Source organism: Podarcis filfolensis, assembly GCF_964270895.1.
Source record: "Podarcis filfolensis genome assembly, chromosome: 2".
Classification (NCBI taxonomy): Eukaryota; Metazoa; Chordata; class Lepidosauria; order Squamata; family Lacertidae; genus Podarcis; species Podarcis filfolensis.
The window spans coordinates 76631687-76651402 of record NC_139605.1 but is presented as its reverse complement, the minus strand read 5'-3'; the positions used below and the strand labels follow the sequence as shown (position 1 = coordinate 76651402).

General features: G+C 39.3%; 1 protein-coding gene across 2 annotated transcripts in view; it reads left to right on the top strand.

Annotated features, from left to right (window-relative positions):
- The window catches only part of WWC1 (WW and C2 domain containing 1), a 75582-nt gene extending 56208 nt beyond the window's left edge, over positions 1-19374 (top strand). For both annotated transcript variants that reach the window (XM_083596825.1, XM_083596826.1), the window contains exons 12-23: positions 1429-1537; positions 2002-2076; positions 3278-3364; positions 5804-5996; positions 7250-7399; positions 8305-8405; positions 9508-9655; positions 10749-10913; positions 14094-14186; positions 14806-15036; positions 16880-17001; positions 17533-19374. In XM_083596825.1, coding sequence (XP_083452951.1) covers positions 1429-1537; positions 2002-2076; positions 3278-3364; positions 5804-5996; positions 7250-7399; positions 8305-8405; positions 9508-9655; positions 10749-10913; positions 14094-14186; positions 14806-15036; positions 16880-17001; positions 17533-17599 — 1541 coding nt within the window. In that variant the 3' untranslated portion in view covers positions 17600-19374. The remainder of the gene's footprint in view (positions 1-1428; positions 1538-2001; positions 2077-3277; positions 3365-5803; positions 5997-7249; positions 7400-8304; positions 8406-9507; positions 9656-10748; positions 10914-14093; positions 14187-14805; positions 15037-16879; positions 17002-17532) is intronic.
- The last annotated feature ends 342 nt before the right edge of the window (positions 19375-19716 follow it).

The window sequence follows — 19716 nt, the reverse complement described above, 5'->3', positions numbered from 1 at the left end:
ATGGTGTTTGCCTTTAACATCGTGCCCTGAGCTTTTCCCTTCTCTTTTGAGCAATGGCCACGTTTGTAGTATGAAATGGTTATTATTCCCATTAGATCTTGCTAGTAATTAGTCTTAACCTTTCTTGGCTCCTTGAGAATGGCTGCGGCTGTTAAAGTGAAAGCTATAAGGCGCTAAGCAGATTAAGTGATTTGGGGTTGTTATTCAGTCAGCAGACATAATAATCACCACAGGTAGTTTATTTCAGGGCAGTAATGAGGAAAGCATCCACTCCCTGGGTTCTGCTCACACAGCTTAGAGTAGCGCAAAAGCTGCATGATTGAGTTACAGCCTGGCCTCCTGGGATCATGTGTCCTCACATGTTCTTGTAAGTAGAACTAAATAGCATATTCCCCAAATCTCCAGCACCCCTTCTTTAGTGAAATCGTATTTTTTTCCAAAGCTTTTCCTGGTCCCCAATTTCAGTATCTTTTATCTAGTTTAATTAACTTGAACAATGGAATTTGCCTTTGCTTATGTGTAGTTAAAAACTATCATCCAGATTTTTAAAAATAATAATGAAGTAGGGCTTTAAAGGGGGGGGGCAGGAGATAGAATGAACCTGTATTGGGAAAATATTTAATTAGAATAATTTCTGTCACACTTACTGGATTTTCTTGAGAAGCCACAAAGGTTGCATTCTTAAAAGACTGCAAATCTGTAGGTCCCATGTAGAGAAGTATTACCAATAGTGAGCAGCTTAAGGTAAGCGGCATGAAGGTGAGTTGTAGAACATGCCACTGTTTTAGGATAGTAGAACAACTGAGGCCAAGAATTAATTTACGGTGGGCTCACATACTGTCTTGACAATCAGTGTACAGAGCTACTGTAATTGGTGGGCTGCATTTGACTGCATTTGCTGGGTCTTATGCTGTGTTGGCCTTGTCTTATTTACCTGATCATCTCTTTGTCTGTTCTGCAGAACATCTGCACAACTGACATCTATTTTTAAAAAGCATTATTGATCTTAGCATATGAAAGTGGTGTATACTGAGTCAGCCCGTTGGTTCCTCTAACTCAGTACCGTCTATCTGCAGCACTTCTCCAATACTTTATGTCAGAGTGGTCAACACGCTGCCCTTCAGATGTTGGTAGACTCATACCTGCTACTCTGGCCAGTGGTCAGGAAGATTGGAATTTTAATCCAACATCTGGTGGACTCCACATTGGCTACCCCTGCCTTAGGCAAAGTTTTTTTTGTTTTTTAATTCCCAATATAACAGACTTGGTTGCAAACATTTTAAAAGTTCTTCTATTGTCTAAATAAAGGGTTCTTTTTAAGGGGATACCAACATACAAATTAAGGATTAGTCTTTCATTTGCTGATGCATCCAGCTCATGATAAAAATGATCAAAACTGCTTTCTCTTTCCTCCCTCTGTTTTTGTAGGTGTAAGTATGGTTGAAGGAGCTGCGCTGAAGACAGCCTGTGTATCAGCTGCAGTGTCAGATGAGTCTGTGGCTGGAGACAGTGGAGTGTATGAAGCATCTGTGCAAAGGTACTCTTATGTATTACATGGTATACATCCTAACCAAATCAGACAGTGCGACAAGGGAGCTTCCAGGATTTACTGTATTTTTCCATCTATACCCCCATGTATAAGACCTCCCCCTATTTTTGCGGAGTCAATTTTAAAAAAAATGAGGGGAGATGGCCCAAAGTTGTTGAGCTTCTCTCCCCCACACAGCTGCAGGCAGGAAACACTCCCTAGATCGTTTCCTGCGTGCAGTGGCATCAGGGGAAGATGCGCTCCCGCCAACTGGCTGGCAGGTGCACCTCTTCTCCCCCCACTCATTCCACTATCCATGTATAGGATGACTTCAGTTTTTTGACATGATTTTTGAGTCAAAAACCCTCGTCTAATACATGGAAAAATACAGTAATTGTTTTTGTGGAATGATTTGCCCAACTCAACCCCAGTATTGCAGACATCAAGCCATCTAAATGTTTTATTTTTTCCAGGCTTTGTGTGCCAGAAGCTGTTGTGTTTGACAACGAAGATGCAACTAAGACTGCTAAAGTTCAAATTTCAATGAAGTAAGCTGTTATTTCTCCAGTGTTTTGAACTAATATCTTAATTTCTAATACTACTCCCACTCTTGAGTCTTTTATATTGTGCAAATACAGTGGTACCTTGGGTTACATATGCTTCAGGTTACAGACTCCACTAACCCAGAAATAGTACCGCGGGTTAAGAACTTTGCTTCAGGATGAGAACAGAAATCGTGCTCTGGCGGCGCGGCAGCAGCAGGAGGCCCCGTTAGCTAAAGTGGTGCTTCAGGTTAAGAACAGTTTCAGGTTAAGAACGGACCTCTGGAACGAATTAAGTACCATATTTTTCACTCTATAAGACGCATCAGACCACAAGACACACCTAGTTTTTGGAGGAGGAAAACAAGCAAAAAATTTTTCTGAATCTCAGAAGCCAGAACAGCAAGAGGGATTGCTGCAAAGTGAAAGCAGCAATCCCTCTTGCTGTTCTGGTTTCTGTGATAGCTGTGCAGCCTGCATTAGCTCCATAAGACGCACACACATTTCCCCTTTTTAGGAGGGAAAAAGTGAGTCTTATAGAGCAAAAAATACGGTACTTAACTCGAGGTACCACTGTAACTTTCAGTGTTCAACATTTCATGTAGTATTTAGTTAAATAAATGGCATAAAAATATTTTTTGGATTTGCGTATCTGTGGTGTTGATGGGAGAATATTGCTGACTTGATGACAGGGCCTCAGAGTACAGGCCTCTGGTACTTCTTAATACAGTATCCCTTGCTTATTTCAGCATCGTGTAAGTCGTGGGGGAAATCTAACTGCATGATGGGCTGCCTGCTTTGAATACATTTCCCTCCACCATATTGTTAACAATGTTAAACATTTGTATTCACTTTTATAGGCAGAAAGTGAATTTCCCAGTCCTATTTTGCATTTTAATGGATCCCTGAGTAAATTAATTCTGATTTGCCAAAAAGTTTTGTCACTCCATCTAGCAATTTTGTCTCTCCCTAATCCTAAACTTAATTACTTAAATTAAATCCCACTGTGTTTGGTGGTAAATATTCTTGTGGTTGTAGACCTGTAGTCCAACCCTGTGTGTGTGCACTCAGAAGTGAGTTCTACTGTTTTCGGCTAGTCTAAGAGTACACAGGTCTGAAAATCTTAGAATATCAACAACCTCTTTTGTGATTAGGGTCATTTCTAACACTGCCTACAGTTATATTTTCTCTTTATTTTCCAATTTAGGTATGATGAGAAAAATAAGCAGTTTGCAATATTAGTTGCCCAGATGAATAATGTGCCTGTTCTCCTGCCACAGCAAGACCAGAAAGTGTAAGTAAGTGGAATGACATGCTGAACATGCCTGTATAAGATTGTGGGAAGGAGAGGGGGAGAGGGAGACAGAGAAATCAGTATTGAATAAGGTGACTATGAAAAGATAGATAAGTGCCAACTTTAGCATATGGCATGGGAAATTGGAATTATTTTCTAAAATTTGTTGCATTCCTGTGTGCTTTTGCAGATTCATTGTCTTTTGGCTAATTTGTTATGAAGGCAATTGACCAGCTCATAAGGGATCCATTTTATTGCTTGCAAGTGTGATTTCCCAAATGTGCTTACTTCAGTTGTGAAGTAAAACTGTTTGTTGTTGTTTATGTTGTTGTTACCCTAATCTTTAGTTAAGGAGTCTTGTTGGGCTGCAATCCTATACACATTTACATGGGAGTAAGCACCACTGAACATGGGAGGGACTTGGTTCTGAATAGACATATACAGTGGTACCTTGGTTCTCAAACATAATCCATTCCGGAAGTCTGTCAACTTCTGAAACGTTTGAAAAGCAAGGCACTCCAGAACCAATAACCGACAGCTGCGTCAGATGTTTGGCTTCTGAAAAACATTTGAAAACCCGAACACTTACTTCAAGGTTTTCGGCATTCGGAAGCCAAAATGTTCAAGTACCAAAGCGTTCAAGAACCAAGGTTCCACTTTATAGGATTGCGCTTGTTAAGTCAGCTATAGTGCTTTATAGGTACAAAAATTATATTAAATTAAAGTCCCCACTCCCAGAATTCATTCACAATTTAATTTGAAATGAAAAGAACAGTGCTTCCAAATGTACGAAATAGTGTTTCCACACTTTGACTGCTACTTCACTCTTTTGGGGTATAATCTCCACAATTGAACATTATGGCTACTAATTATCCTGTTGTGTGAGGAACCAAACAGCAAACTACTCTATCTAGCATAAAGGACTTCTGCTTGTGCAATGGGACTTCAACCCCACTTCCTGCACACCCCTAACCCCCCCAAAAAAAAATTCACTCTGGAGGAATAGTGGGAAACCCAAAGCAAAGTGGGGTGAGTGTTCAGGGTGGGGGAGAGGAAGTCCTATTACAGATGCAGAAGTTCTTTCACTTAAAATAAGTTGGAGTTCTTGTTATTAAATATACCAAGAAAAAAGCACACCAGGAACTCAGGCCAATGTAAGTTTCCATCTCTATTTGAGTTTGTAAACCTTGTCAGAATACATACTTTTGAATGGATTAGTTTTTGTTACTATTGATTTGTGAGTAGGGACCACTCCCACCATTGAAACTTACATTGGCCTGAGTTCTTGGTGTGCTTTTTTCTTCGAAGTTCTTTCACTAGCGTTGGATATAACCCATACACAGGAAATAGGATGGTAAATTTCACAATGCAGTGGTATATATTGGTAGAATTGGATGCTCTGCTGAATCATAATTTCAGTAGTGCTGGATCCAAAGCGTTCCCATTCACCTGACACACACCCAGTTTAAGGAGTGGGGTGGAAGAGGGGAGTACACCACTGTAATACTGGGAAACCTCTTTTCCTCCAACTACTCCCCCTTTTCCGCCTTGGCTGGTACAGGACTTAGCAGAGCATGGGGTTTGGTAGCTGTAACAACCACAGATTGTCCTTCTATCTGTCCTCATTGAATAGCTCAGCTGGTACAGAAGAAGCCTCTGTGAAATACAAAAATTAGAAGGAAACTGCCATGGAGCACATACAAGCAAAGCTGCAAATGTTAAAAGCATTAACTGACCCAGCTTGGTTTGCTTTTAAAGAGTACTCGTCTTGAAAATATTTTCTCGGAAGCAGAGGAAATTAACTATAGTAGTTCCGAGTCAAGATTAAGCATAAATTGGAGTTAATTAATGGTTTAATGGATTAAGGCATGCATTATCTGACTATAGTCTATTTGTAAATGTTTTTCTCTGTAAAAGAATAGTAATGAATAGTTCTGGGAAACTGGATGTCCTAATGTCTTCCCATAAGGGAATTTCAGCAAGCTGTTGTTTGCTTTATGTAGATTATGTGGCTCATCACAGTTTTCTGTCTCTCTTCTGTCTGTGTACAAAAGATGGGAGAAAATAATCCAAGACAGAAACAGAGGTTTTTAGACAGTCTTTCCCAGATATTTTCACATGCCTGTAGCTCGTGCACAATATTCCTGTCTTTAATTTCTGACTAAATTATGCTAATAAATGAACTTTAATATATTTCATCTTGCCAGCTCTATATGATAGATATCCAACAGAAACCCTGCTGAAATAATTAGACGTAAAATAGCAGCACCTACTATATGTTTCAGGGCAAGTATACAGCAGCATAATGCTGACTATTATATTCGGGATTGATCCTGTTGCTTATGCTAAGTTCTTGTGTGGGGACGCTGTGCTGAACTGTAATATCCTTCACATATGCTTGTAAAGTATATAATGCTGATTATAGCTATTTTTCAACAGGAGTGTTCGTGTGGCTATTCTTCCTTCTTCTGAAAGCACAAGCTGTTTGTTCCGCACAAGCCTAATGGAAGCATCAGACAATCTAATTTACAATGAATTATTTTGCGTTGCAATCCCTTACTCTGTATTACGACAGAAGACATTAAGGATTGATGTCTGCGCTTTGAATAAGTACCACCTTGAAGAATGCTTGGTTAGTGTTTGTTTATGCTGTTGGCTTAATGCTTTTAGTGTTTAAACTATCATTTGACTGATAGTTAGGGTTCCCTGTATAACTATTACATTACCAGACAGAACTTTGTAACTATTTTCTGGAAAGTAATAATTTTATTTACCTGTATTTATTTATTTAATACAGTTCTATCTCTCCTTTTAAGGTATTTGTATCAGTGTTTATTGATACAAGGATAATACAAACCGCAAACCAATGAAAACAAGCTCATATATTAAACAACTAGAGCTGTAATCCTAACCATGTCTACTCAAAAGCAAGTCCCATTTAGTCCCATGGGGCTTGTTCCCAGGTATATGGGCTTAGGATTGCAGCCCGTTATAATAGAGACGTCTGTTATAAGAGAGACGTCTTGGCGTTCCTCACTGTTCATTGATTTGTTTGATTCTTTGTTTGACTCTGATACATATAACAACTTGTAGTTACTTGTTTATTTTGTGAGATGTGTTGTATGATATATACATCATATTGAAGTGGCTTGTTCGTATATTTTGAATGACATCATAACCAATTATATATTCACTAACAGTTATTAGCCAGGGTGTTGCATTTGCATTTTTGTAGATTGTTATAATAGTAGCGACTATAAACATGAAGCCAGCATAAAACTGTTAATAAAACCTAAGCAGAACAAAAATTACAGATATATGTGATGTCTTTGATATATCAACTATCTATTGTTATTTTTAGCACTGGTCTTCTTCTGTCACAATGAATTTATGAATGCATGACTTCAAGTTCTTGCCATAAGGTTGCACACTTTCCTTTTGTTCTCTCTTAATGATGGTACACTCACAAGCACCTTGGGAGCATATGGGACTTCTGGCAGTTGCAGCAGGCAGTGCTTACTGAAGCGACTTATTTGTGTGTCTGCATGGGTCAGTTGATATTCAAAAGTGGATCCCAACAAAAATATCCTGGGAGCACCCATGGCGCTTGAAGCAGGGGTTGCACTCATGCCGAAGTGCTATTTCTGCAAACTGGTCTTGCCAGGCATGCTTGTAGATACTGCCGGTGTGACTTCCCCACTGTGGGGCTGGCAGCTGAAAAAGGTGCTGCTGCAATTATGGAAATCGTTATCTGTGTAATGCAGAAATTGCAAGGGAAGGAAAATTATATTCGTACGTCAAGGTCATGCATTTCTCTCAACATTTGTTTTCATTGCTATTTGAATGTTATGAAGATGTCCATTGCTGTTTTTTTTGTTTCTGCAGGGAGGTGCACAAATTAGCCTCGCTGAGACGTGCAAATCTGGAGAGAGGTCAACGCGTTGGTATAACCTCCTTAGCTATAAATACCTGCAGGCGCAAAGTAAAAATAAGCAAGATGATGTCTGTTCCAAACTACCCTGCACTGAAAAAATGGTAATAACTTGTGAATGAAGATGTTTTGCACAGGCCACACTAGGATAGAAGACAAAACCTCAGATTTGTGGGTCTGAAATATACCACATCTTCCCGTGCATAACGCAAGGGGTTTCTGTTTTCAAAAAAATATTTTAAAAATTGGGGGTCATCTTATACACAGAACATGGGCATCTGGGGGGATTTTTTAAATATTTAAGCAAATGTCTGGGATTTTGGCTTGGGCAGGCTGAGGTGTTACCTGCTGCCACCGTCCCCTCCTCCTTTCCCTGCTGGCTGCGTGCTGGCAGCTAGCTCACCTCCTGCAGCCACTCTTAGCTCGACCACCAGAGGGAGAGCATCCACTGCCAAGAGCTGCCTCGGCTACCTCTCCTCACCCTTCTTTCCTTTATTCTCTCTCCCTCAAACCTTCGCCCCGCCCCTGGCCCGCTCCTCGCCTTCCTCGGCTTGGTTTGCTTGACTGCATGGCCTGGCACAGAGTGGGCCTTGGCATCCTGCTTGGGAGCTTCCTGCCCATCACTTCCCTGCAGCCACCGAGGGGGAGCCGCCGCCTCCACATCTGCACCAATGCATGTACCTCACGCTGGAAATTTTGAGGGGAATTGGCCAAAAAACATATCAACAACTTTCTGCCGCCGTTGCCGATCGTCCGGATTTTCACTTCTATTTTAGGGTTTTGTTTTCTTAATTTTGGGTTCAAAAAAATAGGGATCATCTTATACATTGAGGCGTCTTACACACAGAAAAATATGGTAACTCCTCTCAGAAAATGTGAAGCTTTTGTTTTTCGCTAAACTGTGTACTTAGCTGGCAGAATACTATTCTCTGGGTTTCAGTAATGATAGCTTCTGTTGAAACTAAATGGACATTAAGAAATAACAATGTCATTAACTCATTCCCCAAAGGACTCTGTATCTGCACTGCTGGAACAGACTGCTGTTGAACTCGAAGCTGTAGAGAAAAAGTTAGAAGAAAGCAGGAGCACTTTACTTACTAGTGAGAACTGGTAAGTGATATGAAACTGTTGTATTACAACTCTGCAGTGCTGTAGTTTCTATGGGCTTTTATGATAATATTAAAAAGGAAAGAGTTAAATTTAAGGAGACAACATGTAGTCAAAAGGTTTTGTCGCTATTGTGTAGCAATTTTGCACATACCCTTCCCTGAATTCCCCATAGAAGAATATTTCTCTCTAACCATTTTTCAGAAATGAAGGAGATAACAAGGTTAAAAGTTAAATTCTTAACTTTTAGAAGTCAACCTTTACACTTCTAATTTTTGAAGAAACAGTATTTTATCTTTTTACCTAAATTGAATGCATAGGCTCTAGTTTATTCCATTATTAGTGTGTCGCAGCAGAGTGTAGCCTAATCAGTTTAATTTGTTTAAATTAGTTAGATAAAAAAACTGCTAAGGTGTTCCCAGAAATGCTGGAGCTGTGCTTTTATTAAATTCAAAAAAGAATCTGTGTGATTGCCCTTTTGAGCCAGATTGTGTCTGATGATCACTTTATTCATACGTATAAGGCAAGTGAAATACTCATTCTAAATGTTCTGTTTATAACCTCTTGGGCTTGGGCTAAGCTCAACTCATCTTATACATATCTTTTGGAGACCTTTGTTGCATATTGACATGGAAGCGCACAACATTTGTATTAAACTGCGTGAATCAACCTAGTATAGTGAAGTGTATTCACAATTGGTGACTCATATCCCTGATGACTATATTCCATGCAACCAAGATGACTAATGTGATAAGTCCTAGTACAAACAGTACAGCTTGCTGCATGCAGTGACACCATGTGGAAGGATTGTTTGGGGTTTCTCTTCCTGGGTAGTAGTTCTGAGTTGTTTTTTTTAGGACCTCACAAAGGATGAATAAGGTATGGCGTGGAATGTGGTGTATCACACTGATAAGCCCAAATTTATTCTCCCTTTAACTAGTAGTGTGCTCATGCCACTGTATTATATAGCAGTGCGGTGCATCTCATAGTGCTGTAGAAATTATGCTCACTTTGTCTGAGATTACTGTTAGCTTTGCCAAAGCTCTTACGGTTGGTGTTCCAAGGGTGCTTTGCCTATTCACAGTGAAGTTTTGTTATGTAACAGGCAAGATGAAGAAGATGCTGAGCAAGATGGCAACAGTGAAAATGAAGAAGAAGGAGGAGGAGGAGGAGGAGGGTTTTATAGTGGAAGGGCAATATGGGAAACAGAAGAGACCACATCCTTGTCACCGGCTGAGTCAGCAGCCATCAAGGTAAAGAAAGCACAAGGAACGCAAAGTCCTATGTAAGCAGGTGATTAGAAGGACAAGCTGACTTAAGCACTATGTTGTTGCTGCAGTGCCCTTGTTTCACCTCTAACATGATGGAATTGAGCTTTTTTGTTTTCCATTTGCTTGTGAATTGTTTGCTAGGCTTCACACAGCACATGCTTAGTTGTGAACGCATCAGGGAAATAGTAGAATACAAGCATTTGGCATACAGAAGGTAAGAAGGGAGGAAGTGAGAGACATTCAGTATTGGGATTGATGTTTATTTTGTTTTGTTTTTCACTGTAGCCTGCAAACATTATTGCCAAGTGAGTTAAGTAGCTTCTGTAGCACTCTTACTGTAGGGTGAAACTTCACATTCCGAACTAGTTGAAAGTTCCTGATTTGCTGTTAGAAGAGAATCATGTAAGTCTCCAGTAATGAGATATGGTGAATCAGGCCAGCAAACTCTGCCCAAATATATTGCTGTCAAAGAATGCAGTATACCTGTATGACCTTGGCAGCACAAACAAATATTTGCATAGGCAAACCAGGTTACATTCATGCTTCCATGCACAGTTATCTGTTTTCTCAAGCAAATCTAGGAAGTTGTTGAACAGGCTTATATTTCTATGTTAGCAGTTTTACAAGGAGAGCTGCTGAATTCTGTTTCTCCTGTCATTTCCTTCTGGCACCCTGCCCCCTCAACTTCCAGCCAGTACTAATTTCTTACATAAAATTGTATTTACAAATTTTATAGTCCATAATTCCAACACAGAACCCAGGGCACTTGAGACACTGAAATGAATGAGTTTAGCCTTAGATATGTTTAACTCTGTGCTGGATTTTAACTTTCATGTTTTCTCTCTCTTATTATGGTATGTGTCTGTACTGTGGTGTTTTTAGAAGTGCTGATTCTAAATTAAAACTTGATGGTAGTGATTCATGTCTGAAATGCACTATATTATTATTCTGCCCTATATATAGTGAAGAAAAAGGTGCAGAATTCACCCGGTCAATCAAACCTTAGAGCTGTAAGACAGATTGATGGCACTTTGGTGGAGAAAAATAAACTTACGAATATCTATCTGTATTGTAGGTGGATAAAGAGACCAACACAGAGAGCCTTGCACAATCTTCTGCAGTAGTTCGTCCAAAAGATAAAAGAACTTCTAACCCTCTACGAACTCCTTTTGTTAGAGGCAGCACTATTATCCGTTCCAAAACCTTTTCTCCAGGACCACAGAGCCAGTATGTGTGTCGGGTAAGAAAAACAGCACTTTTCTCTGTCTGTGAACAGAATACTCATAGGTAGCGTATACCCACTTTCTGTAAAAGGTAGATGAAAATGTCACTAAGACACTCAGATAAATTGACATCTGAAATCCAATATTAAATGCCATGGCCTAGAAGTAATTAAAACAAAAGTTGCAAACTGCAAGCCATGATTCAGAGGACACCCAGTCGCCCTACCCACACGTACATATGGAATTGTTGGAAGGCACATCCATAGAAACTCCAGTTGTGCTTTCAATTCTCTCAAATGCAAAAAAAAAGTGTGAGGATTTGGCACAACCACTGTTTAAAGGTGAAATCTGTAGGAAAAATTGGTGAACATGTGCCTCTTCTGCTTTCTTTTTCAGATCCCCCACTTTTTGAATGTGGGAGAATTTAAACAACAGTGGTGTGTTCTTTTAGGGAGCTTCAGAAATCCCTTAACACTTAGTGGTTGTTTCATCTATCTGGATTGCATCCTATATTAATGCATTTTAAAATACATGTTTTCATTAAAGAATTACCAATATAGGCAGTCAAGGAAACAGATTCATAAGCACATCATTTACCGGTAGTTTGTTCATTTAGCTCACTCAGATTTAAAGAAATACATTATAAAACTGTCTCCTACTTGTATTTATTTATTTGACGTATTTATATGGTGCCCTTTAATTACAACAAATAGTGAAGTGATTCACAACATGATAAAACGTTTAATAAGATCTGAAAAAATATAGAACTACATATGCTACCAAGCAATAAAACTGGTAGTATATAACTATTTCTGTTAGGTCAGTATCTGCCTAAAGTGACTATATGGATTATAGTAAATAAGTTATGTGTAGATCTTATCTCTGATCACCCTTCCAAACTAAGGGAAACTTGCATGTATACTATTGGCTCTTCTTTCAGCAGGAGTTAGATCAGTTCAATTTTGTAGTCATACCTATTTGGTTTGTCACTTTTTGACAGCAGAGCAGTTTTTCATCTAAACATTAACAGAAGAGTCTTTTGTGTACATCCAGCAGTAGCAATGTGTGCACTCATGGAGGTTCAAATATGCAAGGGTTGTTTTGTTCTCTTCCATGAGCTGGAAAATGTTTACATCAGCGAAGAGATCACAATTTCAGGTCATTTTCCAGTTCTGAGTCCCATGGGATTTTGTGTTCTTTCACGGGAGTCTTCCCAGAGTTTTGAACCATGCCCATTTTCTGTAGTTTTTATCTCAGTAGGTGTAGGTCTCCTTTGAGAGCATCGGTGGGATATAAATTTACTTAATTATATAAATAAATAGTTCATTGCATGTGATGGCTGTCCATCGAAAGATAGCAGTTGACTCAATTATACTTAGCATAGAATTTCTCAAGAGTTACCTGTGTTACGACACATAGGCTGAACCCTAATCTCACCCCCAAAACTTGCTTCCTATATTCTTCCCTGTCTCTCTAGAACTGGAAAAGAAGCTAGGGGACAACTGTGACAAATATCCTTAAGTGTTTTTTTATTTTATTTTAAATCACTTGACCCTGAATTAGATTCTTTATTACTGTGTTGCTGTATTGTTTTCTTAAAAACTTAGCATATAGACTTACTGGCCAATATGCTTAATAACAGACCTCATGGGTGAGACCTCTGCCAATTTTATCCTGGCATAATAATGAATAAAGTGTTTTCAAAACCGTGTGACCTTTACATAGAGAAGGATGGAGGTGAGAGGGAGAATGTAAATTTGAAAATGAAAACTATTGTGACTTCAGCTAGGTACGATATGGCTGAATATGTCCAGTCCATCTGTTACGTATGCTCCAAGTTCACCTCTTTGATTAAATGTTTATTCATAATTAATTAGTTCCAGAAGACAGGATCAGGCAGGACTATAAATAACCTCTCTCTTTAACTTCAGTCTGTGAAGCAAACAAGGAAAACACTGTCAGGAAGGTCCTTTCATTGACGCATGGGCTCGCTCTGCTGAGGAACGAGGTGTTCCTTCTGCACATCAAGGCTGCCTATTGCTGTGATGAAGCACAACAGGGTCTGATACACTTATTGCTTCCCAATTCAGACACTGTTAGGCTCACCAGCTATCAATTTTCCTTTTGATTTAGCTGCAAGTTGAACTCTCGGCACTAGGCTAAACCTCTAAATTGCATCATCTTGTTTTTTAAGACAGGCCTTTGGGCAACAGGCCATGGAACAAATAGCACATGACAGGGGGCATTCAGGCATGGCAAGATAGATGGATGGCTCAGTGCAGTGAACAGGAGATGCACTAAAGGGTTTTCCAGATTTTGCTCCATTTACTTACCCTGAATGGAATGTATTGGGGCTTCCAAAAATATAACAACACTTATTTAAAAAAAATATTAAAGTACTGTTTGTGTGATAGTTGATGCTTCAAGTAGGGAGAAGGAGTATAAAGCTGCTTCCTTTGTTGCCAGATCTCTGCATGTAGTGAGTGCCTTGAATATGCAATTGGAAGGAGTATCCCAAGAGCAAAGGAACACTGTCTGAGTTCAGGATAAAAAGTCACACAGATAAAGGCTTTCCCTTGCATCCTGAAACAACACAAAGGCAAAGAACTTCAACTCTAGGAATATAATCCTGTCACGCTTCTGCTGCTCTAAACAAACTGCGGACATTCAAATATTATTTTCTGTTGTGAGGCAGATTTTATTTCAGTAATATGGATAAGTAGGTCTTTTGCATTCTATTACCCTGATCTTAAATATCTTGTGTCAATGTGTTTGGCTGAAAAACCCATTGCAGAACTCACTTTTCATATTCTGTTGCATTCAAGCAGAGTAGCAGTTGGTATAAACCCTGCTTAAAAAAAATATTTCCCAATGCAAGTCTTAGAGGCTGCGCTGTTTTAAGATTCTAATCCCACCTCAACACAACCTTATCTTGGCAACATAAAAACTACTTTATATTGTCCGGCCATTGGTCCATCTAATTCAGTATTGTCTATTCTGACTGGAAGCAGGTCTTCAGGGTTTCAGACAGGAGTCTTTCTACAGCCCTGCCTGGAGATGCCAGGGATTGAGGCTAGGACTTTCTCTATAGAAAGTATGTGCTGTCTGTCTCCACTGTAGCCACTTCCTGTGTAGCCACCTCTCCTTAGATGAACAACTTTCCTATCTCAGTGCCTTTGTTCATTTCTCTTTTTCAGCTTAATCGTAGTGATAGTGATAGTTCAACACTATCCAAGAAACCACCCTTTGTTCGAAATGCTGTGGAGAGGCGAAGTGTCAGGATGAAAAGGGTAAAAATAAATAAATCTTACATGCTGTTTTCTTTTATTGAGTTGTTGAGCTGCATACATTTTTCACAAGCTAGCCTAGTTTCTTTTAAAATAACAATTATTTAAACTGTTCTTTGTGTGCCCTGTTCCAGTTTTGCATATTAACATCAACGGCTCTTGATGTTATTGAAGGTTTGTGTTTTGCGGTTTCCATTAATGTGTCAAAGAGAAATTATATTGCGGAGCATTTGGCATGCAGTTCTGAATAATTTTTGAAGCTGTCATAGTTTCTGAATGTCTGAAGCATTTCTCATAAAGATATCCAGATGCATCCAATGCTGCAACTGCCCTGGTGCAGGAGACTTCTGTGCATGCAACAGAACTTCCACTTCCTCACTTCCCCCCTCCAGCCCTCTTTGCACTCTCAGAATCAGCTCTGAAGAACTGGGAGACCTTCTGGAGCATATTTTGGAGGTGCATGGGGAAGGAGCAGATGGAATTCCTGTTTCACCGGATGCAAACCATTATTTTCTGTTTGGTGTCAGCAACCATTAGTATTTCAAATCTCTAAGCATGACAAAGTGTATCAAAGGATATCACAATTCATCATTATAATAAATATTTTGTTGTTGTTGTTCAGTCTTCTGTTAGGTCCACTGGAGGTGAGCGTCTAATCCGTACCTCACTGGATCTGGAATTGGACTTGCAGGCTTCAAAGACCTGGCACAACCAGCTGGTTCAAGAGATCTCTGTCCTCAAGCAACTGAAGGAACAGCTAGAGCAAGCTCAAAGTCAGGGGGAAAAGGAACTACCCCGGTGCATAGACAAAGATGAACAATTTCAGATGTTGATGAGACTAGTAGAGAAACAGGCAAGTCATTATTCGACTACAGAATGCTTTTTCATTATCAATTAAATTTTCAACGAGGGAATAGGCTTCAATTATGTATTACTCAGTGTGGGCCCATTGTGATTAATGAACATGACAAAGTTAGGTCCGTTGATTACAGTGGGCCCACTCTGACCAAACTGTAGCTGAATACCACCCTTGATGTGTTTAAAAAAGCTCTCCTGGTAGTGAAACCTGCTGGAATCTTTGAGGTACTTTTTCAGCACTTGTCATTTTAGTGGGATTTAAAACAGGTTCTGTCTCAGTGGGTCTAGTCAGAATTGTCTTGTCTTGCCCTCTTCAGCCCCATCTCAAAGAAATGTATGGCATGGTGAAATACCATGATATCATCTGCACCTGATTGTCCAAAATCTCTCTGTCTCTGGGAGTGTATATGAACCAAACAGAGATATACTGAGGGGTTGGGTACGTTGGCCCCCACCAAGGGTGCAGACCCGGGGGCGGGGGACAAGAATCACACCTCTCCACTCTGACTTGGAGTGGAGGCCATCCTTGCCAAGGGTGCAAGGAACGGTGGAACCCCTGGAACCAAAGATGTATGCAGCCTCTGATGAGGCTCTGTGTCTGAAGGCATAAGGTTGTAATTCAAAGGTAATAGGGAGGAAGGCCTGAATATGGTCAAACCAGCTCATCCAACACACAGCTGGGCTTACCATTGGTAGGGTGGAAGCAAGGGTGGAGCCATGGATTTCTCTCTCTCATTTTTTTCTTGGTTGGATACACAGTGGGATTTTCCCCATTGGAAACAATGGAAATCATTGGCTCGCTTTATGAACCGTTTCTCTGGAATGGATTACATTTGCATAGTGGGACCTACATGCATTTTTTCAAGAATTTCTGTACTGCCCTATCATGAAATATCTGGGCGGTTTATAGCAATACAGTGGTACCTCAGGTTAAGTACTTAATTCGTTCCGGAGGTCCGTACTTAACCTGAAACTGTTCTTAACCTGAAGCACCACTTTAGCTAATGGGGCCTCCTGCTGCTGCCAGGCCGCTGGGGCACGATTTCTGTTCTCGTCCTGAAGCAAAGTTCTTAACCTGAAGCACTGTTTCTGGGTTAGCGGAGTCTGTAAACTGAAGCGTATGTAACCCGAGGTACCACTGTACAAAGACATTTTTAAAAATAGAACTATCATTAAAGTGACTGGCTACTCTTTTTTTTAAAAAAACAACAACCCCTGTTGTGATAAAAGGGTTTTTAAGAGGCACCTGAAAGTCAAAAGTGAGGATGCCTGCCAAATCTCTGCTCAGAGATTGTTGACAGCATGGGACTTGCAACACTAAATGCCTAACTTCTGGAGAATGCTAGTCAGGCTTCAGTAACTTGGGACAGTAGGTTCATTACAAGCATAATTGGCAAGTCAGTGACTCAAAACATCAAAAAGCTTTTAAATTCCAGCTAAAACATCTTTTTAAAAAATCTGTTTGCAAAACCAGATCAAAAAGTATATGAGGAGACACATACTTTCCCTCGCATCTACCTCTGTATTTGTTCATATGAATGGAATTGTAGGATTGATGTTAAGCTCACATCACCATGTGCAGCAGGTGCAAGTGTCCGGAGGTAAGGAGGCTTTTTCTAGGCACATTGGTAGGAACAATAGTGCCCATGAAATCACTCTCCCATTCTCGATTCTTTTACAGCTTTGGTGGTTTATGGCTCAAAATAAATCAGTCCCACCTGAATGCCCTATGTTGGACATGGAAATGAAGTGTTTTGTTTTACACAGAGGATGCCAGATTAGAAAAGAACCTATTGTGCCTTTATTTAAATTAATGGCTTCATTCCTCAATCACTTAGGTGGAAAAAGTCGAATGTAAGTGTGAGCTCAAAGCTAATAAAATGATGAGAGCAGCTGCTAAAGATGTACATAGGCTACGAGGCCAGAGTCGAAAGGAGCCTTTAGAGGTGCAGTCATTCAGGTAGGAAAATGTGTTGCAGATTTTGCTCAAATGCATGGATTACCCCTTTCATGTAGCTTCACTAACCAGCACCGTAAAAACCTTTGGCTGTAGAAACAAAGTAGTCATGCTCATATCATGGTCATCTTCTGATAATGAGTCACAACCTTGTATGGTGTTTTCTGAAAACAGACTCCTATTATGATGTCCTTATCTGGCAGTGACACAATACTGTCTTACTTGTCAGATCCCTTTGTTTTTAAATGAATGACCTACCTATAACATTCTGTAGTATGCTTATCAAATAGAAAACAGTGTGGGATTTGATAAAATGCCTTTTGTGGTAGCTATAGTTCAGTGAGATTTATTATATTGAAATCATTTGGCTTTGTTCACATGGAATGACTATTTCAAAAGTGTTTTGGAAGTCTTACTGTAGGGCTTCTGTGAAGTTGTACATGACAAGGCATATATAGATTTTTATTTTCGGACTGTTGAATAGTGAAGTCTTATTTTTTACTTTCATTAACAATTGATGTTTGTGTTTTGTAGAGAGAAAATGGCATTTTTCACACGGCCGAGGATAAACATTCCTGCTCTCTCTGTGGATGATGTTTAATGTCTATTTAAGTATTTCTTTTCAAACCACTTCAGAAAAGTATAATTTTTGTTTCACTGAAGTTTATTTATGTGGTATTACAAAGGTACCAAGTCATTTGTATGTTGCAGCTCCATGTCCAAATTTTTAGCTTTCTCCTTGTCATTGCAAACCCCACCATTAAAATGACTTGATTATATAGTTTGTATATTTAGCAATGTATTTTTGGGAAAGATTTTTTAAATACGAACAAATTCAGCTCAACATTTTTGTTTTAATAAATTCCATTTAGATGTTTTGTACAGCTCTACTTTTTTTAAAAAGAGGTTTTACCACAATAAATTTGAATCTGAGACAGCAAGAATTCTTTGATTCTTAAATATATCCCAGCTAGCTTTTGCTAATTTAAATATTTTTGTACCCAACAGAAGAGGAAATAAGTTTTTTTTAAAAGAGCTGTAAATGAGTGCTCTGTGAGCTATGAAACACTTCAATTTCTTTCCAAGTCATAAAAATGGGTGTGGAGTTCAAGATATCTACTGCACTTTAATTTGGAGGTTGTTACTTCAGCTCATTATGTACTTGACCTATAAAAAATTCCAAAGCTCAGTGAACCCATTTCTGTATAGGGAGAGAGCTACATGGAACATATGCCCCTGTGAGACTTTCTGATGGCTCAGTGTTTTACTGAACAAAGAAAACAGAATCATGACCAACTAGCAGTCAAAAACAATTCCAACTTTTAAGGAAAATGACACTTTGTTTTTTATTTTATTTTATATTTCAAGTTGGTTTAAGCAAGCAAAGAAATGCTCATGAAATCCTAACACCTGATAAAGAGCTTTTACAAACAAGTATTTTGACCAAAATTTTCTATTAAATTCTAAGCAGTCTTTTGTGGTTTTTTTAATCTAATCTCCCTTATTTTATTGATTGGAATAACTGATTTGGAGTGGGTTGCCTCTTGCTACTTTTGAAAACAGCTACTAAACAAAATACAATGAAGCCTTGTCTAGAAATACTGTAACCATGTCTAAAAGCCATAGTTTACCATATTGTTGTTAGTATTTGTGTATATATTTTCCCCAGCTTGTTCACCTTGGTTGGTAATGTGTTTATCTTGACTTGCGTGCACACACAAGCATTCTCTTGCTTACACTCTCACCTTTGCCTGTGTGTACACACACACACACACGGGGGGGGGCATATATGCACGTATGCACAGACTATTCAGGCAGTATATTCTGGAGAAAGCTTTCAGCCTAGTGTGAGTCCTATATCCAGGCCTTATTCTGCTCCCTGTCACTGTGAGGTGTGGGAACAAATTGTGGTACGTATACTGTTTTTGAACATTAGTATATTGATGAACACTCAACTTTCAAAAATCACAGACATAAATTATTTCAGGATACCATGTGTGAATAAACGAGAAGGCGGGGTGTGTGAGAGCTTTAAACTCAAACCATGTTGAATTATTTGGAATGTGATACCTGAACAGGTTCACACACTTTCTCCATCTTTCACCAGCACCACTCCCCCTCCCATTTCTCTACCTGTTGCCAACACAAGAATGAGAACAATGGGGATAGGAATACAAAGGCCTTAAAGGTCCACAAGCCAAGATGCGCCTTCATGAGTAAAGTTGATGAGTGGTTTAAAACTGGAAGTCTCTTGAGATGTACATAGTTCTTTTTCATGTATAAAAACACTTTAATAGGCAAGCACTAAATGATTGACTTTATATCTATTTTAAATTTTTGTCAGGATTAACAGATTAAAATTGCTATAGAAATTTATATACCTAATCTCTGTCTCTTTTTCTGACTGTATAAATGATGTTTCTGAATTGTATCAGTGCCTGCTGCCGAAGGTATAGATCTTTAAGACATGTTTCAAGCCACACTTTGAGTTGGGGAAGAAAGATGCTTCTCAGGGACCAAGAAGCTGTGTAGGCCTTTGTTGTGTATAAAATTTTAAAATACATTTTGTGGATTATTTTTCTTTATCAATTTTGTTTTCATTGGATGCTTGATAGAAATGGATATACAGTGGTACCTCAGGATGCAAACGGGATCCATACCAGAGCCCCGTTCGCATCCTGAAGCAAACGTAACAAGCGACGGCACATCTGTGCTTGT